The 25,217-nt window shown below is 35.4% G+C and overlaps 1 protein-coding gene across 2 annotated transcripts in view; it reads left to right on the top strand.

The window, feature by feature from the left end:
- Positions 1–25,217, top strand: part of MKLN1 (muskelin 1) — a 171,283-nt gene that overhangs the window by 72,178 nt on the left and 73,888 nt on the right. For both annotated transcript variants that reach the window (XM_059396396.1, XM_059396397.1), the window contains exons 6-8: positions 1,220–1,412; positions 15,460–15,537; positions 18,273–18,338. In XM_059396396.1, coding sequence (XP_059252379.1) covers positions 1,220–1,412; positions 15,460–15,537; positions 18,273–18,338 — 337 coding nt within the window. The remainder of the gene's footprint in view (positions 1–1,219; positions 1,413–15,459; positions 15,538–18,272; positions 18,339–25,217) is intronic.

The following is a 25,217-nucleotide window of genomic DNA, read 5'->3' as shown; positions in this document are numbered from 1 at the left end:
ATATATTCTTGGATTTCCTGTAATACTGTAAGATCTTTCAGGGTAGAGATGATATTTTTACATGTTAAAAATTACCTTTACAGTGTTATGCACATAGTTGTATATACTTAGCATCTTCTAAATTCTTTTGGTTCTTTTAAAAAATAATGATTAAATTTCTCTGATACTTGAGTACAGTTTTCCCTTTAGCCTATGATATGTGTGTGTGTGTATTTTACTATACTCACACCAATCTCTTGATGTTGTAGGAAGTTGCAACAGTGTGGAGAGATTATATTTGAGAACATAAAATTGTTCAGTCTTACTCACTTTTTAAGTTCACTGCATTTATTATGAACCTCTAGCAATTAAAGTCTTCACCTCTTTGGGTTTCAATCTTTTTTTCAAAGTGTTGAAATACTATTATTTCATAAATTTTCTCCTATTGTATATCTATATGCAACCTGATAGAAAACTTAAGTTTTTATCTAAGCTCGCATTTTTGGCATTCATCCTAATAGGGGAGAGTTAGTACATTGAACATTCTTCTTTTTGGATTTTAGTTAATTGAGATTTTTGCTTTATAGCCATGTAAGAGATGAGGTAGCCCAGGCTTAGAAAAAAATACAAAATTTAGGTAGTTGTCTTCTGATCATTTTGAGGCATAAACTCTGTGGTTTTTGAAATACATAAAACACTTGATTTGCTTTTCATATAGTAACTTCAACTAAGAACCAAGAATAAAAAGCATAATATAACTTATGTATGTTATTTAATGGTTTCTGTGCATTCAGTACCAACATTGTAATCTGATGAGTAAATGCCATGGAAGTTACAATCTTTGCAATGTTAAGTGGTCTTTGATAAAGTTACTCTGCCCTTTTTTTTTTTTTTAAGTTCAGGCTCTAGAATTAGTTTTGGTTTCATCTTTTTATATCTTCCATCTTCATGAACTAATTCCTCTGGGTATATAGATATGTATATCTGTATATCTTCATGTCTTTTATATCTTTCTGCTATATACTTTCGTGACTTTTGGCAAGTAATTAGAGTTGACTAAGCTTCATCTTTGCCTTTCAAAGTGGAAATAATAACAAATAGTATAATGAATAATAATAATAATGAATAGTATAATGCTTAGTACATAGTAAATGCTCACTTTAGGTTAGTTGTCTCCTGTTGCCTACAGAAATAACTAAGCAAATCTCTTCTTTTCATACTTTCTCTTGTGTTCCAGTAGTACCGTGAACAGGAAGCTATTCGCCTTTGTCTAAAACACTTCAGACAACACAACTATACAGAGGCCTTTGAATCGCTACAAAAAAAAACGAAGATTGCCCTAGAACATCCCATGTTAACAGATCTACATGATAAACTGGTGTTAAAGGGTGATTTTGATGCTTGTGAAGAATTGATTGAAAAAGCTGTAAATGGTATGTTATAAACATGTAAACTTTGTTTTTTTAAGGTGATTTCAAATGTATACAGAAACAGTTTTTTGAAAATAATATAATCTTATGCCAATTATTAGTTTACTTTTTCCCCATTTTTACTCTATAAAGATTGTTAGCTTGTTGAATTATGTGCTTCTTTTATGTAAGATAGGTCCATAATGATACTTTAAAAAAAAGAAACATATTTGATCTCACATATCTAAATCTAAATTACCATCTTGGGAAACCACGGAAGCAGGCATTTGCATCTATGAACACTAACATTGACTAGCACTAAGCAATGTTACAAAAAGGCTTTAAATGTTGCCTTCCATTTAGGAGGCCTATTCCTTTATGTATTTTTATTGATAGAAAATTACCATTTTTAAGGGCAAAATTTGGCATAATGGGTAGTTGGATATGTTAAAAATGTTATTAATAGAAAGTTATAATGAATGAGAGTATTTGTACTGGAAACATCTGTGTGATATGGATGCTACATAATTGCTAATTTTCTTGAATGGTTTATAATCTGGTTTTGAAAAAAATGTGAATATTAGAACATGATATAATCTCCAAAGATAATTGTTTTGGAGGATGACATCTATTTGAATATTTAAGGTCTGGTATGGTCTGGTATGTTTTGTTATTTTTAAAGTGTCTGTTCTTATTTTATAGAATGGTATTCTTTTAAAAAAATAATCTCTGCCAGTGACAAACAACAGAATAGGTGCTGTGGTATAATAGAAAAAAATATATAGGGGCACGTGGGTGGCTCAGCCAGTTAAGCATCTAGCTCTTGGTTTCAGCTCAGGTCATGATTTCAGGGTCTTGAGATTGAGTCTGGCTTTGGACTCCCTGCTCAGCAGGGAATTTGCTTAAGATTCTCTTCCTCTCTTTCTGCCCCTTGCCCCAGTCACATGGTGCATGGGTATGTGTGTGGGTGTGTACTCTCTCAAATAAATAAATCCTTTAAAAAATCTTTTTTAGGGGCACCTGGGTGGGTGGGTTAAGCCGCTGCCTTCGGCTCAGGTCATGATCTCAGGGTTCTGGGATCAAGCCCTGCATCGGGCTCTCTGCTCAGCAGGGAGCCTGCTTCCCCCTCTCTCTCTGCCTGCCTCTCTGCCTACTTGTGATCTCTCTCTCTGTCAAATAAATAAATAAATAAATAAATCTTATAAAATAAAAATAAAAATATAAATTAAAAAAATCTTTTTTAATAGGGTGGCTGGGTGGCTCAGTTGGTTAAGTGTCTGCCTTTGGCTTAGGTCAGGATCCCACTTTGGGCTCCCTGCTCAGTGGGGAACCCTTGCTCATGTGTGCTTGCTCTTTCTCCCTCTCTCTAAAAAAATGAATAAAAATCTTCAAAAAATTGTTCTTGAATAAATACTTGGTCTTTGTCTCTTAAAACTCTTGGAATTTGGTGGAGGGACAAGAGTGTTTTTTGTATGCTGAGATGAGAGGTGGCTGAGAGCCCTAGATCGCTTCAGATTTCCAGAAAGATCAAACCCTGTGTGTAGAGGGCTGAAACTTTCAGCTCCACCACCCAACCAGGAAAGGGAGAGGGGTCAGAGATTGAGTCCGATCACCGGTGACCAGTATTTTAATCAGTTATGCCTAGGTAATAGAGACTCAAAAGAGAAAAGAAAAAGGCCCTAAACATTGAGGTGCCTAAAGAGGTAGAAAACACACCCACACACATATACACACCACCACCCCACTCACTCTGATGAGTTGCTAAACCTGAGGGGGAGCTGTGGGAACCCCAGATTTGTAGGTAATAAATAAGAAGTATAGGCCTGGGAGTCGGGGTTGGCATGTGAAGTGAGGCTTGTCTCATGGGATTGAACCCTTTAATTTACAGGGATCTGATGGTAACTTCAGGTAGATAGTGTCAGAATTGAATTGTTGGATCCCAGTTGGTGTCAGAAAATTGGAAAAATAGCTGGTATGAGAAAAAAAACCCCACACATTTGGTATTAGAAGCGTTGTGAGTGAAAACAGCTTAGCGCTCAGTATAAAACTTGTGGAATGGAGTTTGGTCTTTTTTTTTTTTTTTTTTTACTAGGAAGAAAGGACAATAGACTTTCTCCAATCTCTGCTTTCATGTATTTTAATCTTATCTCTGTTATCATCCATTATTATTATGTGCTCATTTATCAGATGGGTTGGATATTTTACAACTGAAGAAAATGGAACCAGTGCTCCCTTCCTTGAGTTTATAAATTTTAAGTTAACTTAAAACGAATTGCTTCTGGCTCCATTGCTTTGTAATAACAAACCTGCATCTCATCCTTGTACATTGTTACTGCTTATTTAATTGGTAATGATACTTGCAAATAAATGATTATTATGTTTGAAATAGAGTAGACTTTGGAGTATAAATAAATACAATATATATGATTATTAATATCTTCCCAAGCCATTAAAATACCACCAATGAAAGTATAAATCTATGTATGCCATTTCTAAGAATAAATGCTATATTTTTTTCACCTAAAGATGAAGAAGTCACAAGTATTTGTTAGTTTTGCTTCAAATCTTTATCCTAAGGCGTGTAATATTTTGTTAAGGTAGATCTCAGTGAGAACAACAAAAACCTCTGGCAGCTCTATGCTCTCACTAAGCTGGAAACAGTTAAATTTAAAAACTGTGTTTTTATCAATATACTCATTTTAAGAGAAACTGTTAAGATTGTGTGCAGCTTTGATACCATAGGGGCTTAACTTACCTTTCTAGCTCTAGGAAGGGCTCAAGTTTGAGGGAAAATTGGTAGTTATTCTTCCTGAGTTAGAACTAAGATATTTTTTTGTACTCCTCAAATGGCTTGGAACAGTGTTTAGTTAATAAACATTCCTTCCAGGGTTGTTCAGTTTGCTGCTGACTTCACTGATGATGATTTGTTGGACAAATAAGGAAGTAAACACTGCAGAGTTTTTTGGCTTCTGCTCCACTAAAAACATAGCAGAGAAGGGCAAGAAGTTCCTGTTTGCTAAATAGCAAAGCCTAGGGAATCAAAAGCATCTTAAAATGGAGGAAACAAGAGCTTACGTTTAGTGTATCTTAGTATGTTCTTTAAATATGAGTATTTGAGATATTTGAGAGAAAGTGTTTCTAATAGACTTACTATTTGTTAGAAAATCCCCTACATTTATAGTTAATTTCATTGCAGGTCCAGTACCCCTGGACCAATTATTGCTACTTTCTCCCTAACAGTTCCTGAGGAAGAAGTAGAATCCAATGATGATGGACAGAAGTAATCACCTAGGAACAGGAAATAGTCAAAGAGAACCTAGCTTTCCTATGCAATGTTTATCTTATTTCCTCGTTAAATTACAGTTTGCTTTTGTGAGATAAAGAAGGGATAAAGTTTAATAAAGTGGTCCTAAAGTTTCAACTGGAGGTCTTTATCTCCTTCTCACTTTCCCTCCTCCTCTCTCCCTTTCTCTCTTTCATCTCTTTTAAAATTTCTTCTCACTCCATGGCTTACGAGGTGGTGGTTAGTTATGTGGCAGGCCTGTTTCCCTCTCAGCATTCTTCGTTTTTTAAGTGAGATCTCAAGTCTTGTTGGAGTTATCTTTGTGGCAATGTTTTTAACTGCATATTTAATATTGTTAATGGCAACAGGGCTGTTCATATTCTGTATATCTTCTGATTGAGCATTGGTAGTTTGTGTCTTGTAAGGAATATTCCCATTTCATCGAAATTGGTGAATTTATTGGCATAAAGTTGTTTATATCTTTATGACATCTTTATGTCGTATCTTACTCTTGAAATTGGTGATGGTTTCTTTGTCTTTCTGTTTCTTTTTCTCCCATTTCATTGATTTCTACCTTTATTATTTCCTTTTTTCTACATAATTCAGTTTTAATATGCTCTTCTTTTTCTAGTTTCTTAAAAATGAAAGCTGAGGCCATTAATTTGAGATCCTTCTTAACTAACAAAGCTTTTGGTGCTAAAGAGTTACCCTTGAACTGTAACTGAGCCAACATGAGTTCACTCCTTGGTGAGTCAGAAACTGCACCAGGTTGAGTTGTTACACAAAGAAAACTTTTATTTGCAGCAAAGGAGATCACAGGAAATGGCTTTCAGAGCTGTGACTCCCTGAGAGAGAGTGAATGGGTTCCTTTTGTTTAGGGTTAGGATGAATATTTAGGTTGGGATTCCTTGTCATATGTAGATGCTAGCATAAGATCACACACATGCCTTAGGGAAACATGCCTACACATACATTGTATGTATGTGAATGAAGCTGAGGCTCCTCCTTGGTTGGAGATTTTAGTATTATAATGAGGTAAAGGTAGTTGTTGTTCATACCAGATGTCACTCCATGCTCCTGTGCAGGTGTAGGTTCAGGGTTTAGCTCAAGAGGTTTGGGTGGTCTGGGCCTGCGGGAGATCTTGTCAGGGCAGTCTCCATCACCTCAAGGGTGCTTTCCGGTTTCATTTACCTCAATTAAGAGCTAAACAGAAAAGAATAGCTTACGGAAAAATATAAGACAAAGTTTAGGGAGTATAAGCAGGTGGGCAGTAAGTGTTAGGTCTAGTTGGTGACTTAAACACTGCTAGCTGTGTAGCACAAATTGTGCTGTGTTTTTCATTTCTGTTCAGTTTACCATACACATGCATAATGACCAGCCCTATGCTTTATTTTCTTTTGTGCTTAATCTTTTGGCCAGGATATTTAGTACAAGGGTGAGATGACATAATGATAGTGGATATCCCTATATAGTTCATGATCTCAAAACAGATGCTTTCAACATTTCATTGTGAAGTATGTTGTTTGATCTGGGATTTTGGAGATCCTGTATTAGGTTACGAGTAACCTAATAGTAACCTATACGAGTAACCTATAACATAAACTCTTGCTAAGAGTTTATGTTATAAATGGGCATTGAATTTTACCACTTTTTCTCTTATCTCTTGTGATACCATTTTTTCCTCCTAAATTCTATTAATATGTGAAATCATAGTGATTGATTTTCTAATGTTAAAATTCAGATATACTTAACTTTGCATTTCTCAGATGAATCTAATTCAGATATACTCAACTTTGCATTTCTCAGATGAATCTATCTTTCTCTCTCTCTTTTTTTTTTTTTTTTTTTTTTTTTTTGGTCTGTTTTGGATTTAGGTGGACTTAACATTTTGTTAGAATTCTCCCAACTATATTTTCATTAATAAGATAGGCCTTGTAATTTTTCTTTATCTTACCTTTGTCTTCAGGTTTAGTATCCTTCTTACACTAATCCCACATGATGTGTTGAAGAGTTAGCCTTTTCTTTCTATAATCTGTATGTGTAAGATTTGAATTCTTTCTCATATGCTTGGTAGAATTTGTTATTATGCTATCTGTGCTTGGAAATTGCTTGGGGAAAGTATTTTTGTCTATCAGTTCAATTGATTTAAATGTTGTAAGACTATTCAGGGTTGTTTGGTTGGTTCAGTCTTTAACAAGATCCTTTTTTTGAGCAATTTGTCAGTTTCACTTAAAATTTCAACCTTGTGGGCATGAAAATATACCTAATATCCCCTTGTTTAATGTTTTCAGGATTTCTTAAAATATCTCTTTTCACTCCTTCTATTTCTCATTTATGAATTCTCCCCCCACCCCCATCACTATCATTGTTACCAGAAATTTATTAAGTTTATTGGTCTTTTGAGGAAACTAATTTCTGGTTTGTTGATTCTTTTATTTGTAATGTCTTTGTTACTCTAGTTGTCTTCTTTCTGTCTTTGGAAGTTGCCGTCTTTTTGTAACTAACTAAGATGGATGCTTGGCATATTAATTTCCAGACTTGTTATTTTCCCATATATACATTTAAGGATATAAATTCCCCTCTACTTATTTTCTAGTTGTGCTATGAAGTATTTTCATTTTATCCAGTTCAACAATTTCATTATGAAATAATATGGCTCTTTTGTAGTTTTGTTTTTAATTTCCAAATTAAATATCCAAATTCCAGATTTCTTTTCTTTTTTTTTTTAATTGTTGTTAACTTATTTCTAGCATGAATGCATGGTGGTCAGATTACATATTCAATAGAATTCTAGTTCTTTGAAATTTGATGAGACTTACTGTACAGTCTAGTTTGTTTAATTTCTATAAACATATCATACATACTTGGACAGAGTATGAATTCTTTATTTATTGGGGTGGTTTTCTGTATATGCCTAATTGGTTCAGTTTGCCAACCATGTTCCACAAGTTTTCTTTACCAATAGTGATATTTTCTGTCAGATTCTCTCAGGTACTAAGAAAAATATGTTAACTCTTTCCACTGTGATTTTGGAATTGCCCATCTCTTAGGGGTTTGTGCAATTTTGCTTTATATATTTTGAAGCCATGTGTCTAGATATTTACACAATTTAAATTCTTTAATTTTGTTTCTCATTTATGAAATGTGTTTTATCTCTGGTAGTGTTTTTTAATTTTTTTGTTTTAAATTTAATTAATTAACATTAGTTTCAAAAATAGAGGTCAGTGTTTTATATAATACCCAGTGCTCATTATATCACGTGCCCACCTTAATGTCCATCAGCCCGTTAGCCCCCTCCCCTCCAACAACCCTCAGTTTGTTTCCTAGAGTTAAGAGACTCTTGTGGTTTGTCTTTCTCTGTGATTTCATCTTGTTGTATTTTTTCCTCTCTTCCCCTAGGATCCTCTGTTTTGTTTCTTAAATTCCACATATAAGTGAGATCATATGATGATTATCTTTCTCTGAGTGAGTTATTTTTTTTTAATATTTTATTTATTTGACAGAGAGAAATCACAACTAGGCAGAGAGAGAGGAGGAAGCAGGCTCCCTGCGGAGCAGAAAGCCTGATGTGGAGCTCGATCCCAGGACCCTGGGATCATGACCTAAGCCAAAGGCAGAGGCCCTAACGCACTGAGCCACCCAGGCACCCCTCTGAGTAACTTATTTAACTTGCATAATATCCTCTAGTTTCATTCCTGTCGTTGCAAATGGCAAGTTTTCAAATTTTTTGATGGCTGAGTAGTATCCACACACACACATACACACTACATCTTCTTATCTGTTGGGCTCTTTCCATACTTTGGCTATTGTCCTATTGTGGGCATTGCTATTTCTTCTGCCTTAAGCATATATACTTTAGGATTTCTCCTCCTCCTCCCTTTTTAAAGAGAGAAAGAGAAAGAGTGAGTATGCATGGGAGCAGGGTGGGGGGAGAGAGAGAATGTTAAGCAGGCTCCAAGAGCCTGGGAGGGGTGCTCTGTCTCACTACCCTGAGATCATAACTGGAGCAAAAATCAAGAGTTGGACACTTAATTGAGCCACCCAGGCACCCCTGTCATCAATTTGTTGATGAGAAATGTGTGATAGAGGGTGCCTGGCTAGCTCAGTCGTTAGGCATCTGCCTTTGGCATGGGTCATGATCCCAGGGTCCTAGGATCAAGAGTCCCACATCGGGCTTCCTGCTTGGCGGAAAGCTTGCTTCTCCCTCTCCCACTCCCCCTGCTTGTGTACCCTCTCTTGCTGTCTCTCTGTCAAATAAATAAATGAAATCTTTGGTGGGGGGGGGGGGAGAAAGAAGTGAGAACTTTGGGTATGGGTTGAAGTACTATTGTATATGCTTTTTTTTTTTAACCTTGGATGAGGTTTGAACATTTTTTTTTCTCTCTTGGTAAAAACTTCGTAAGTTTCATTTTTTTTTTTTTCTAATGTACTTTTTAAGTGGATATTCACTATTGGAGACAAGAACAGCTTGTACCTAGTTAGGACTGTATGAAATGTGTTTATTATAGTCTTAATCATAGGGGGAAAAATGAGGTGGTGTTGGGCCTGGAGACTTTAAATAGTTTGAAAATTGTTAGCAACTCAGTCTTAGCATGCTTTCTCCTAAGTGATACTTTCATTTCTTTTGTATAGTTTTACTTTTATCAGATCCTTCTGATTTCCTGCTGTAGATGTTTGTCAGAAAGAAATACTAGCAACTGCCTGACTTCCTCTTAAAGCATGGAAGTAATTTTTATACTTAGTTCACAGGAATGTTTAAATGCCTCACTTTTTATTTGTTTTTGAGATTTTCAAAACAGTAGAATGGGTGTTGTCATATTTTTGTAGATGAGAATGTCATTATTTCAACAGAGAGCCTAAATTTTTTTGCTGAATCATGTAAAATATCTACAAGTAGGAATACCAAAACAAAAGGCTTATTATTAGTAGCAAGATCTTTCAAGAATTAGAAATATAGGGAACATGGTGAAAGTTTGGGATGCAGAGGTGTCAACTTTCATTTATTTTTAGATCTTAAAAGGGAATTCTTTAAATTAAAACAAGATACTGAAAGCAGTGTATTTTGAAAAAAATCCTTATCCTTCTTTAATCTTTGTACCATTTTTATTGATTGTTTCTAGGGGTTTCAAGTTTATGACTGTTTTATTTCTAGAAATTAAACCTGTTCTGTTTAAAAATGAAGTTTCAGGATACCTGGGTGGCTCAGTTGGTTCAGCAGCCGACTCTTGGTTTCAGCTCAGGTCTTGCTCTCACAGTCATGGGATCAAGCCCTGTGTCGGGCTTCACACTCAGCACAGAGTCTGCTTGAGATTCTCTCCTGCTCCTTCTGCTCCTCCCCTAGCCACTCACACACACACACTCTCTCCTCTAAAATAAAATAAATAAAATCTATTAAAAAAATAAAGTTTCTGTAGCATGGACTATTACTATTTACCAAAGCCTTAAAAAGCATTTGCATTATTTGTATTTTCTTTTTACAGACATAAAGAAGATTCTTAAAGCATGTCATTTCATTGAAAGTTATTATATAGCCATGCCATCTAACCTACTCCAGATCCATCTGGACTGTTTATTGATAACCCACTTTCCCTGTCAAGAAACAATAATGCATAATAGAATAGATTAAATGAGAGTTGTCTTTAATTTATCATGTTTCTCTGTAAAATGCAGATACGTATTTTTTAAGTCATTGTAATTTTTTTGTTTGGAGTGTTAGATGACTTAATATTATAACATGAATCAGTGTCAATAAGCTAATAATAGAGTTGGATAGTTGGGAGTGTAGAAGGGATGTGAGAGGGCTGAAATTTATAGATTTCCAGCTTTTGTCTTATGTTAAGCCATAATTTCTTTCAAAAGAAGAGGTGTTCAGTTTGGTTTGGTTTGTTTGTTTGTTTTGTTTTTTTTGGTAGAATAGCTAGCTTCTCAAAAAAACCATTGCTTTTTTGCACCACTTCCAACCAACAGAAATGCTTCAGTAAGTAAATAATCTAGAGTGGTGGTAAAACCAGCATTCCAGAAAAGAAATGAAACATAAAAAGTAAACTTTAGCCACAGGAGCAGTAGGTCTTCATTTAAGAGGAGATTACATTGCTTCCCTTGAAACATAAATAATTTTCTTCAACTCTTTTTGTCTTAATCTTTTAATATTGGATTTGTTTAATATGTAATAGAATGATCTGGTATGGCACGTTTGCTTTTCCAAACAAATTCTTGTTTTTTTTTCCATGTATTGTTGATTAGGTAAATTTTTCCAGGTCTGTCACAGTGTTGTATCTTAGATTTAAAAAAAAAAATTAATCTATTAAATGTGTGTTAATCCATTATAAATATATATAAGCTATCTTTGTATTTAGTCTGGAGAGTTGAAAAGATTTGAGACTTTGAAATTGAGCTTTATACCTTTTTGTTGGGAGTCCTTGGGCATGTTACTTAACTTCTTTGAACCTTAATTTTTTAACCTTTGCAGTAATTAATAATCACCATTGTATAGGTTTATTTTAAGGAGTAAATTAGTTTAACCTTTGTGGTGCCTTGCTCATAGTTGGTACTCAATAAAAGTCAGTTCTTTTTTCTATGGTAAGATCTTTTTTGAAAGGTTATTTCCAGATTTGATAATGCTATATCTGAATAATTTTCTTCGTGTTTCTTAAAGTCTCTGCAGAAGGGGAGGAGACATCAAAGAGAACTGTTGTCTTTTAGAATTGTGAAGACTAAAGGAATTCATTAGGGAGAGAGGGATACAAATCTTAAAGTTCCCTAATTTTTTTCAAATGTTTGCTTGGCTACAAAATGGTGTGCCTTGTTAGGGTGTCATTATATACTAGGAATATGCTTTATTGGAAGTAGAAGTTTTATGTGCAGTTTGTTTTAATGTAAGATACTTACTAACATTAAGGTGACTCTGAGGAACTGTCAATCACGTGACTAGGAAAGTTCCCCTGTTCCCTGCCTTTTTTCCCCCCCTACTCTAAGCTTTTATTTTATACTGAGCATATCTGATGTTGTGCTATTGACTGTCCATTATTCAGGAGAAGATTAATTTTATCTACCTAGAATAAGACTATCATAATTTCTAATATTTTAAATTTGGAGTAGCTGATATTTTAAATATTATGAGTAATATCCTCTGCAAGCCTGACTGTAAATAAACTTTGGACATATTTGGCTCTCTTTGTCCTTGTTAAAAACAAGCTAATGCTAACGTATAAAGCACTGATTGTAGAAATGTGGATGTGTCTAGTGGGTTGTGAAGAATGGACTCAGGGGTAACAAAGTCTATGAAAATGGCTTATGTCACAGTATGTTACAATAACTATGTTACAAAGTATCTTTTGAGGTTTGAAAATAATTCGTATATTAGTTGTTTTGTGGCTTCTCATAATTATAGTACTCAATGCAAAAAAAAAAAAAGAATTAGGAAAACAATGAAGTTCAAAGAAATAAACCCCAATAAAAAAATCATCCTAATCCTGGGAACCAAAGAAAATCACTTAACTTTTTGACACATGGCAGTGTCTTACTTTTTTCCACTTGTGTGTCTGTGTGTGCATTTACAAATTATTTTACAGAAATTATGTAATGATGGGGAGTTTGTTCTTTTTACTTTGAAAATTACTGACACTATATTTTCTTAGGACAGTTGTGTTTGATAATGGAAAAATAATGTGAAGTTTTGATGGGTAGAGTATTTGTAAGCTTTTTAGGTTAGTAAGAGTGGGATTGGTTAAAAAAAGAGAATGATTGGTTGAGGAAACAATCAGAGATTTTAATTTTATTTGCAATATTCAGAAGGACTTGAAAGATCAAGGATGGGGTCCTTCATTTGAATAGAACTATTGATGTGATCACTCTTAAAAGAATTTTCCCCAGTGGATTATGAGTTCTCTTTCCGAATGGTGCTGTAAGGCTTAAGGGGAAAGAGGAGATGAAGGCCTATATATATACATACATAAAGTACATAATTCCAGTAAATATATTGATTATAATAGTGGTAGAATCTTAGTGTGCCAGAATTTGGAAGGAACCCCTGGCCCTATCCAACTCTTAAACACAAGTTTTACAGATAAGGAACTTATCAAAGTTGTATTGCTAATTATAACTAGAATCAGGGACTTAGGTAATATGGCAATTGGTTACTGTTAAAGAAATACAAAATGTATGACTTTTCTAATTTTCTGTATTTTTGCTTTCTATTTTTCATTTCTGCAGTTTCCTTGTCTTTCTTAGTTTTGTACTTGTCTCCGTATATTCATGTCTTTTACTTTATTCTTTCTCTTCAGGTAGCCATTATGTAGAATTAATGCATATTTTAAAATCATTGTCTTTATCAAATAATTGTATCTTCTGTTTTGTTTTTTTTTAAGAGGATTATTTAACTTTTATGTGTCTGTCTTAAAACTGAATAAAATTCAGTTACGTTTTATATCTATAGAATTCTAAACTTATGATTCATATTTTATTATCATCATTATTAACAGGAACCCCTGTTAATTTTATATGAGAAGAAGTTTTCCAGTTCTTGTAATGGGAGAGTATTGGTCGGAGTAAGCTGGATGAGCAAGAATTATCAGAAAAGCCCACAGGGGAGTAGATTATGAAACACTCTTAATAAAATAAGTTGCAAATCTACTTGTTCTCCTTACTATAACAATTAAAATACAAATGCTGCTGTCTGAGTGCTGACTTCAGAAGGAAAGAAGAATATTAGAACTTTCTTATTGCAAAAATTTTGAAGTCCTGAAGGAGGACTAGAGGAGTAGATGGGATGGAAGTTTTCAGTTAAAGCCATCTGAAAAGACTTGAAAGCTAACGGTTATGATTGCAGCTGAGCTTCGTAATTACCCAGAAAAGAGAAACATTAGGGAGATGTCTGTACGTTACACAGTCTGTGGCAAGTGTGTAAGTCCTGGTGAACAGACAGTTTTACTTACAAATTCTTTGGAAAAGTATTTACGTTCAGGGACTAAATGAAGAAGAAGGGAAACCCTTTTTTCAGATTGAGATCAGAGTCAGATGATAGACTTGATAGTAAATTCGTCTTTATAGATTATAATCTATATGGATTCCTGTAAAAGGAAACCCTTGTGAAAAAGGTAAGAATATGTTATTAAATAACATAACAAGTCCAGAGGTAGATTTCATGGTTGGTCACTTCAGTGTTCCAGTTTCTCCTGTGTCTGCTTTGTCGTCATTGTTGAATTGACTTCATCCTCATACTTGTACAGACTGGCTGTAGCACTTATGTACATTGCATACAGATAGGAAGATTTCCAGAAGAATAAAAGTAGATTTGTCTTCTTGGCATGTTTCTTTAGAAGCAAGAGAAATATTGGCTACATTAGCCAGAATTGGGGTCCACACCATTCTAAATTAATCTTTGTTGAGGGGCATGGGATTAGGGCTTGATAATTATTTGGGATGAAATGGGTATTATATGGGGAGTTCAGTCTCTGTAACCACTATGGCAGCTAGGGTAACAACTCCTCTTAAGAAGTAAACTAAGAATTTATTGATGAAATAATTTCAGAAGTAAATCAGAGTGAAACATGAGTCCCTGCCTACCACTTAAGAGCTGCTTGATTTTGGTTAAGTTCTCTAATATCCCTAAACACGCATTTCCCCATCTGTAATACCTAGTTCATAAAGTTGTTTTTTTTTTAATTAAGTCATATTTAGTCTGTCTTAACTAAGAGTGAATTTTAACATTTCGTAAGTTTTCAGTAAATATGTTATTATACTGGTACTGCTACTTTTATCTGTGTGGTTTTGTACTCAAAGAAAATTTTGTCAAAATGTAATTTTCACTTTAAACAATTAGTTTTGTTTTTCCTGAAGATATAAGGGCCTAGACCAAAGATCAAAGTTGTTGAGGCACTTGTTTTCTTTTTTCCTTTTTTTTGAATTTTTTATTATCATATAATGTATTATTTGCCCCAGGGGTACAGGTCTGTGAATCATCAGGCTTACACACTCACAGCACTCACCATAGCACATACCCTCCCCAATGTGCATAACTCAGCCACCTTATCCCTACCCTCCCCCCACCCCTCAGCAACCCTCAGTTTGTTTCAGGAGATTAAGAGTCTCTTAGGGTTTGTCTCCCTCCTGATCCCATCTGGTTTCATTTTTTCCTTCCCTACCCCCCACGAACCCCTTCCCTGCCTCTCAGTTCCTCATATCAGAGAGATTATATGATAATTATCTTTCTCTGGTTGACTTATTTCACTTAGCATAATACCCTCTAGTTCTACTCATGTTGTTGCAAATGGCACAATTCCATTTTTTATGGCTGCATAGTATTCCGTGTGTGTGTGTGCACACATGTGTACATGTGTACACACACCACATCTTCTTTATTCATCTGTTGATGGACATCTAGGTTCTTTCCAGAGTTTGGCTATTATGGACATTGCTGCTATAAACATCAGGTGCACCCACCCCTTCAGATCACTACATTTGTATCTTTAAATACCCAGTAGGAGGCACTCATTTTCTTCTCTAGTTTTCTTGTATTTGTCGTGACAAAAATGGGGAAAACATAGTAAATTTAGTATGAGCTGCTACTAAAACAATTTGTTTACATGATTTTGTCAACTAATACTTTATGTATTTGAGATAGTGTGAAAACTGAGGTGATACATTTTCTGAAAATGTGCTGTTATTAGTGTATTAGTGACATATTAATAATTTCCCTTGTTAATACAGGCTTTTTTGTCTTTTTTTGCTATAACAAAAGGTGAAAGCCAGTTAAGGTATAAATAATTGTCCCTCATTTGATATTTGCAGATGGTTTGTTCAATCAGTACATCAGCCAACAGGAATATAAGCCACGATGGAGTCAAATCATTCCCAAAAGCACCAAAGGTAAGTGTTGTTCTCTGGATTGTGAGTGGTTTTGCTTAATGGCTTAGTATCATTTTTCCCAGGGTAGCACAAGTTTTACAATACTTTGTTTGGGAAACACGAGTCTTTAACATAAGACATAGGTTCCTTAACTAGATGGCAGAATTAGTTTACTATATTAAACTTTTCTTTGAAACCTTTTTGTTTTTGGACAGTTTTTTACACAGAATACCCTCATAAACTGCTTTTATAGAGGTACTATAAATTTACAGGCTTAGTGCTGTAATGCCAGATGTGTCTGATAAACCCTCAGTTTTGCAGAATTGCTCTCTGAAGTGAACAGGGCTTATGAGGAAAGTAGAAATGGAGCATACTATTCTAAACCTGTGGAACTTTTTATGCAGATACGAATGAAAACTAGTGTAATAACCCTGATAAAAATAAATACTGATACAGGTAACTCTCTGAGGGATTTACATTGAGTACCACAGTGAGTTTGGAGCCTTAAACGCTGGGACTCATGCTTCCTTCTTTGAGCTGTCGACCTTAGAGGGTATTGATCAAAACTTAAAATCTGATCTAGCGCATAGTCTTCTCCATTGATCCATTTTTTTATACAGAGGAAAGTATTTGTCACTTCTTTTTTTTTTTTTTTTAAAAGATTTTATTTATTTATTTGACAGAGAGATCACAAGTAGGCAGAGATGCAGGCAGCGGGGGGGAAGCAGGCTTCCCTCTGAGCAGAGAGCCCGATGTGGGGCTCAATCCCAGGACCCTAGGATCATGACCTGAGCTGAAGGCAGTGTCTTAACCCACTGAGCCACCCAGGCACCCCTTTTGTCACTTCTTGATCTTGACTCATTGCTTTGCCAGATGTTAATGTAGTGGAAAGTGTAGCGATTGTTTAGAGCAATTACTTGCATTAAGGGAAGGCAATTCTGTGGATGTTTAGCTTTTTTCTGACAGTCTTCATAAATTGCTAAGCACTTCTCTTAAATTGGGAGAAAGGTCTTCCCTGATATTGTTAAACATTAATATTCTAGAGAAAATTGCTTATGAACCTCCATCATTTCTGTTATTCAGACATCATTTCTCCTGCTTTCTCAGTCATTTTTGAGATTATTTTTGTCAGAGAAGCACATGCTGTAGCAGACAGATTATAATTGTGTATTTGAAAACTAATGGGTTAAATATATAAAATGTAAACTTCTTGACAGTAAATTTATTTTAGTTTCTTATTCTGTTCTTGAAAGTGGCAATGTGGGGGAAGAAGGAAGACAAAGATAAAACTTCAGTGATGACGAGCAGTGAAATCTTAACTATATTGGAACGGAGAAAGAATTTACGGAGAACTTCTGAATGAGAAGTCTTTGAATACAGTAGTAATGGGTTGAGTGTTTCAGTTTGGCATGATATTTTCTCTATATAATAACTGACATTTCAGGGGCACCTTGGTGGCTCAATGGGTTAAAGCCTCTGCCTTAGGCTCAGGTCATGATCCCAGGGTCCTGGGATCGAGCCCTGCATCGGGCTCTCTGCTCAGCGGGGAGCTTTCTTCCCCCTCTCTCTGCCTGCCTCTCTGCATACTTGTGATCTCTGTCTGTCAAATAAATAAATAAATAAATAAATAAATAAATAAATAAATCTTTAAAAGAGAGAGAGAGAGAACTGACATTTCAGTATTTTTCATAGTACTCCAGTGAAATTAGTAAAAACTTGGATGGTCCCTGTTTTACCTAGGAGAAAGCTGAGACATGGAAAATTATTAGCCAAAGAAATGTATTTCAGTTAATAGGGGAATAATAAAGAAAACCTTAGGTTTTCTGTTTTATATCAGGACAGACATTAGAATCCTGCAATTTGTTGAATCATTGAAATGAAGTTGTATCTTTGTTTATATTAAGATTTGGTATAAGGTAAGATTAAATACAAGTTGAACAGCAGTTCTACAGAAGTTTAAAAGTTTCCCTGATCATATTTCAAACTGCCTGTTAAGCTCCACCATGGAAATAGGAATCAAAAGGAAGTAAATCTTAAACTTCTTGCTCAAAAATGTGCTGTACTCAAAATAGTTGGTAAGTTATGTGATAATATAAATTAATACAAAACTTGATAACATGTTGGTTTTTGGTAGCTTAGTTGTATGAACTTTTTTTTAGTCTTTTTGTTTTGTTTTTCAAGATCTTTATTTATTTGACAGAAAGAGAGATCAGAAGTAGGCAGAGAGGCAAGCAGAGAGGGTGGGGGAAGCAGGTTCCCTCCTGAGCAAGGAGCCCAATGTGGGATTTGATCCCAGGACCCTGGGATCATGACCTGAGCCAAAAGCAGATGCTTAACCAACTGAATCACCCAGGCGTCCCAGTTGTATGAACTTTAAAACTGCTCATTATACTAGGTATAATTAGGTATGCTTGGAATATAGACCTGAGATCTAATTCTGTAACTGCTTTCCACCTTCACTTTGTCATGCCATTTGTTTTTTGTCTAATGTTTTTGTGGAATATCCTACCTTCTTGCTGATATGGCACTGGTCATAAATATATTAAAAATAGCTCCCTGTTGCATTAATAGCCTGAAAGCATTGGAAAAAAGGGTAATTATTATAAACACAGTTATATTATTTCTTTTGAGTCTTTTTATTTGCTTTTAATGTTGAAAGAATAAATATTTGTTAGTTTTACTATGAATGCTGTTACTCTGGATTTCCAGTTATTCTGTGTTACTCTTTTTAAAGAACATATTTGTTTCTTCTTCAGGTGATGGAGAGGATAACCGACCAGGAATGAGAGGGGGCCATCAGATGGTTATTGATGTTCAAACAGGTAAGGAATATTTGCTGTGGAAACCAATACTTTTAAAAGTTATGCATTCTAAAATATCAGCTAAGCACAAAGATACTTCTTCCATTCATTGCAGAGGTGAAATGTTATCAGACATATAGCCAAGTAGCAAAGAAAATAGAAGATTAGTCACAGGTTTAACATAAACAAGGTAATAACACATGAGGGAAGGGAGGCTGCTGCACAATTGAAACTAAGTAACCTCAAAGAAATGTGCGGCCCTTTCTCTTTGTGAGTGTGTGTGGGTTTATATATGTTCGAATCTTTTAGTAAACTGTAGAGTACCTCTGGATTTTTCAGTGCACTTCTATCTTCATGCCATAATATGGGAATTACTGCAAGAGAATTAAGATATTTTTCAAGAGCGAATATCAAATTAAGTAGCTTAATTGTTGATAATTTCACTAATTGCTTAAGACTGTTCACAAACTTATAAATAATTTGTTATATCTACTTCTTTTCGCCTTTTAGACTTTATTCTGTATCTTGGTACAAAAAATTTTACTTAGGTTTCTACAGCCTCAGACAGCTTAGGTACCATTGTATTTAGAGGTTACTGCTAAAATTATAGTAGGCTTTAAGTTACTATCTGGAAAAGTGAATAATAAGAATTCAGTATAATTTTACTTTATTATTTGGTTTTAGAATACTTTATTTCAGGGAGTACCAATATCCATTCAAGTAATATTTTACTTTTACTTTTTTCTGTTACTGTGTTAATGCTGACTTATAGTGCCTCAGGAGTAATTTTTGTTGACTCACATCATGAAATAAGAATAAAAATTAATCACAATGCCGATAATAATCTTCTGGGCATTAATATATTTTCACAAATGTTTTGTAAGTAACAAGGAGAGAAGTCATGATATCTCTCTGAAAATTAACTGCTAAAATTTTATAGTAACCTGTGAGCTGGTTTAGGAGTATTACTAGTTTCTTTGTAGAAGATAGAAGAGACTCATTTAGGGTATCTGAACTTGCTCCCCTAATTAATGTTGGTCTATTTTCCCAAATCCTTTCCCTCCCACAAATACAGGTTCAACCATAGGCATCCTTTCTTCTTCTTCTTCTTCTTTTTTTTGGGGGGGGGGCATCCTTTCTTCTGAGAGTCCAATAAATACACATAGGCGTTAATTCTTTTTTTTTTTTAAAGATTTTATTTATTTGAGAGAGAGCGAAAGTGAGCTCAAGCAGGGGAGGAGCAGAGGGAGAGGAAGAAGCTGACTCCCCTCTGAATAGAGAGCCCAACATGGGGTTGGCTCTTAGGACCCTGAGATCATGTCCTGAGCCGAAGGTAGACGCTTAACTAAGCCACCCAGACGCTCCATGTTGTTGGATGTATTCTAATATATTTAAAAATTTTTGATGATTCCACTTATTCTTTTCTGGTATATAGACTGTGTTTCTTTAAGGCCATAGTTGTCATTACCTTGGGATCAAGATAGAAAAGTTAAATGTTATAAGGAGTTTTGCATTCTTTTAGGCAACATTTGATGCTTTCCGAGTTTAATTTGCATGCAGAGCAGAATTTGGAGTATCTTCGGATTTGTTCTTTACAAATCTTTCTATTTCTATTATAAAACCATTAATAGCATCAGTTACCAAGGTTTTTTCATATACTTTATCATGTCTATACCAGAACCCTATTATAACTGCTATCATGAGGTTGATCTTGGTCATCTTCAGAGAGATCATATTCATTGTAAATCTTTGAGAGAACTTTTTCTAGTCCAGTCCTACTGACATAGCAATCAAATATAATGGTTGAGGGTTTAGTTTGTGAGAAGGGGGTGTATGTGTTAGACATACCTGGGTTTGAATCCTGACTTTACCACTCACTTTTTGATCATGAATGAGTTATTATGATGATAAAAAATGGGAAGAATAAGTTATTGGGAGAGTTAAATAATGTATTTTGTATATAATGTGTATATTATTTATGTAATTGTATTTTTATGTGCAGTATTACTATACTGTATATACTGATGGGCTTTGTTGAGAGAGTTTTATGTAAGTCTAGAGAGCTTTTTAATCCTTGGTTTCTGTTTTTGACAGACTCTCACAGTGGAAATAATTTAAAACAACTTGAAAAGTAGTGTTGAGGGGAAAAAATAACTGACCCATAATCCCACATTTTAACTAACCAGTGTTATTTTAATATATTTGCCTCATCTTTTATCTGTGTTGTCCTCACTGATATTTTAGAGAGGAAGGGAAACCATAAATATATTTGTAAGATTTGTGGGGGGAAAAAAATTTAGAATTTTGCTGATAAGGATTAGGTGGAGTTAGTAGTAAAGAATGACTTTCCCCAAGTAGAATTTGAAGAACCTAGAAGTTTTGTCTTTATAAAGCTGATGCCAGAGTAGTGAAACATAATAGAAAGACCCAGTCATTATTTTAAGTATTCGTTTTAAGGATTTCCAGAGCAAGGGCTCTTAATCTGGTAAAGTTATATACAAAATTTTGTTTGTGTGTACATTTTCCTAGGAAGAGAATCTATGAATTCAGATAATCAAAAGGAATCTTAACTCAAAAAGTTAAGAAGAACTTCACTAGTGTAAAACTTCATTTCATCTTTGAAGTGGCTTATATTTCAAAGCAATTACTGCTTCTCGGTATTTCGTGTATCTTGTTTTCTTAAAAATATAATGGTAGCTGAATTCTCCCCCCCGCCTTTATAGTTTTTTCCATTTTGCTACAGCTCTAAAGGTAGAGTAACAATTTGGAAAAATACTTGATGGTATAAATTTTACTATTTAATTTCAGAGCTTTTTGTCATCCTAAGTGAATTCTATCATTTATACCATGTTAGAGAAGAAATGTAGTATTTTGTCCTATTCATGTGTTGGTCAGTTTTATTGAGTATAATCCCTATACCTGGTACCTCTCCACTTCAGTTCTTCAACTCTGGGTAAAATAAGGCAGATAGAAAGAAAGAAAAGGTATGTCTATTCTATTTCAGTGTGGAAGTCTGTTTAGATGAAAATTTACCAGGCAATTCTTTGTTGGGTGGTAACTCTCATTGAATTTTGAGAATCTGTAGTGCCACCTTTTTTCCTCTCTCAGGAAAGGTAGTAAGACTCAGGGAAAATCCCAGTATTTGGTATCTACAAAAGAAATTAAAGGAGTGTTGCTTGTCACTTGGTAGAGCCCTTCTATGAAAATCTGAACCTTTGACTGTTCTGTACTCATTATATGAAAGTGCTTGCCTTCTTGCTTCTTTCTTCCTTTCTTCCTTTTTTTCCCTCCACAGTGCCATATATAGGTTTTCCTTAAATTCCTTAAACTTTTGAAGGAAATAGGTGAATATGGATTTTAGTTGTTAATTACAAACATATGCATTTGGCTGTTTCTTTAGCTACCAGTTATTGAATCTTTTTTCTTCCATATAGTTATCAGAAAGGAATTCTAGAAATACAGCCTTAATTAAGAATACAAAGAATAGGGGCACCTGGGTGGCTCCGTGGGTTAAGCCTCTGCCTTTGGCTCAGGTCATGATCTCAGGGTCCTGGGATCAAACCCCACGTGCCTCTCTGCTTGTTTGTGGTCTGTCTGTGAAATAAATAAAATCTTTTAAAAAATACAAAGTATATTGAAAAAAAAAAGACATATGTATGATATATGATGTATATTGAATTCAACCAAAGGATCAGTCTCTAGATTTATAATCATAGCTTTATGTAAAAATACAGTTCTGTTTATTTATTTTTTTTAAGATTTTTCTTTATTTATTCGACAGAGATCCCAAGTAGGCAGAGAGGCAGGTGGAGGGGGGGGGAGCAGGCTCCCCGCTGTGCTGAGACCCCCGATGCGAGACTCAATCCCAGGACCCTGAGATCATAATCCAAGCCACCCAGGCGCCCCTGTAGTTCTGTTTAAAAAGGGAGACAGGGCGCCTGGGTGGCTCAGTGGGTTAAGCCGCTGCCTTCAGCTCAGGTCATGATCTCAGAGTCCTGGGATCGAGTCCCGCATCGGGCTCTCTGCTCAGCAGAGAGCCTGCCTCCCTCTCTCTCTCTCTGCCTGCTTCTCCATCTACTTGTGATTTCTCTCTGTCAAATAAATAAATAAAATCTTTTAAAAAAAAATAAAAATAAAAATAAAAAATAAAAAGGGAGACAGATGAATGTAGTTGATAACCTGCTGGGTCATAAGAGTTAGGGGAACGGCTGAAGAAGGTAAGGCTAAAGAACATGTAAAATAGCTTTTTTCATTCCTCTCTTCAAAATTCTCATGTCAGTTTAAGGTCTTACCAAATGTATTTTCAGAAGGACTAAACTCTTGAATATCAAATGTCCTGACAGGGTTTCATTTTTATCTTGAATATAAATTTGTGTCTCTTAAAACTTTTTTTCCATTTCATTTGTTTTTATCTAGGTGTGTGTATTAAACTAAGAATTAAGTTAACCTCCTTCAGTATCCTTTTAACTCTTCTCCTACCTCTTCTTTTTGACACATAAATTTTGTTTAACATTGGGTCCATGCTGTATGAGTGTATAGTATTTGTATTCTATACTGTTTGGAGGTGGAAACATGGATTTAATTATGAAAATAGTGTGCCATCTTGTGGAGGATTATTCAGTCAGCAGTCTGATTTACCCATAAGAGTCAGAGTAGAAGGATAGATCTTACAGTTGGACTCATAAAATAAAAAGCCTACTTTTTTGTGCTGAATGGTATAAAGACACTGATGTGTTAATATTTCTACCTTATTCTTAGTATATATGAGATGTGTATTGCTGGTACCCAAAAGACTTGTACTAAAGAATGTGGTTGAAATTTAGTTTTTGTGGCCTCAGAAATGACAGATTGACTCACTGGTTGATGATTGATTCATTAGTCTCAGAATGAAATTGGTTTGACATTTTGAACATAGGCTATTAACTGGTCACTTCATTTCCAGTCCCTCTATTTTGCTGGCTTCTCCTTCTCGGGCAAGTCCTATGATGCTGCAGGTTCAGAGCTGGCCTTGTTACAGCTTTCTGCTTGGGATCTTCTGAAGCTATTCCATGTCTGTAGAGTTGATTTCAAAGCCTTTATATTGTCATTTAACCCCTTCCACAGCCTGGCCACTACCTGTCTTTTTAACCTCATTACTACCTGGTACTTTCTGTGTTCTTTTAAATTGAACAGTGCATTTACTCATCACAGAGTTTTAACCGCTTTGCATGCATATGTAATTTAATTCTCAGAGTAGCTTTATGAGCTAGGTGCTGTGGTGTGCCATTTTGGACATGAGGAAACCAGGGGTTAAGGAAAGCAATGGTGGTTATGCAGCCATGGTGGTAGAACTACAGTTCTGTCAAGATCTGCCTGACTTTAGAGACCATGTGTTTTACAGCATTTTTCATGTGGGGTGCCTGGGTGGCTCAGCTGGTGAAGCGACTGCCTTCAGCTCCATCATGATTCCAGAGTACTGGCATGGAGCCCCGTGTCAGCTCCTTGCTCAGCAAGAAGCCTGCTTCTCCCTCTCCCTCTACCCCTCTGCTCCGGTTCTCTCTCTCACTCATGCTCAGTCTCTCTCAAATAAAATCTTTTAAAAAAATTATAAATAAAACATTTCTCATATGTTTTTCTGTCTCTGTGCCTTTGTTATACTTTTTACCATGCTTGAAATGTTCTGTCTCCCTTTCTGGCAACAGAACCACCTTCTCTCTCTCTCTCTCTCTTTCTGGCAACAGAACCACCTTGTCTCTCTCTCTCTCTCTCTTTTTTAAAGATTGATTTATTTATTCAGAGAGATAAAGAACATACATGTGAGTGGGGGGGAGGGGCAGAGGGAGAGAATCTCAAGCAGACTCCCCACTGAGCATGGAGCCCTTCCGGAGACTCCCATCTCCTGACCCTGAGATCATGACCTGAGCCAAAATCAAGAGCCTGACACTTAACCAACTGAACCCCCACCCCAGGTGCCCCCAGAGCCACCTTCTGATGCATACATAGGTCAGATCCCTCCTTTCTTGAGTCCCGGTAGGTACACTCTCTTCCCTCTATTGAACTCAGATGGTGCTTTTTACCTTTCTTATGGCATTTAATCTGCCCTGCCTTGTGGTGATTTATGTACTTGTGTTACATTCTTGATTAGATTGTAAGCTCCTTGAAGATAGGGACTGTCTGCTTTCTTTTCTGTATAATACCTTGTCAGTTCAGACTAGTCCTGGGAAAACATTGACTGAACATTCCTCTGAGTGCTGGGGGAAATGGAGAGCCACAACAGCCTATGTGCCTTTAAGAAAAAAAATACGGAGAAAGGGCTGCTGCTTGAAGAGGACTGTACTGCCCAGGGATGTACGTGAATTGTTACATAACCGATAAGCATGAGAATGGACCCTGTTGCAAATAATGTTTTCTTTTTTCTCTTTTCCTTACTTTTTTCTTACTACAGTTCTCTCCAGTTATTTCTGTAATCTTTAAAAGTTTTTGATATCCTTTATGCATTAAATTATACTTTCGCTTATGTTTATTTCTAGATAATATTTCATCTCTGAATGATTTAACTTAAATGATTAGATGATTTAATTAAAATTTTGTCATGCATTTTATTCAGGTATGTCAAAAGGTCCTGTTTCCATCCGACTCATTCAATTTTACTATTAAACTTCAACTGCAACTACAAAGCATTCAAAGACAAGAATGACATCTTGGATTAATTCCACTGGGATGCTTGCTCTCTGCCAGATTTTATTTTGCTCAGCTATCAATGAGGCTGTTGTGGAAATGTGGGTTTTCTTTGCTGTGAGAATTTATGCGTACAAAGAGACCTGCTTTTCAGAAAGAACATTGAGAACCCAGAGCCCAAGAGGAAGGGTTATTAAAGTTAATGAACCAGGGTAACCTTATCCAGAGGGTACCCAGAAACAC

This window comes from Mustela nigripes, chromosome 4 (assembly GCF_022355385.1).
Source record: "Mustela nigripes isolate SB6536 chromosome 4, MUSNIG.SB6536, whole genome shotgun sequence".
NCBI classification, from domain to species: Eukaryota; Metazoa; Chordata; class Mammalia; order Carnivora; family Mustelidae; genus Mustela; species Mustela nigripes.
Note: the sequence above shows the minus strand (reverse complement) of the source record. Positions and strands in the feature narration are given on the sequence as shown.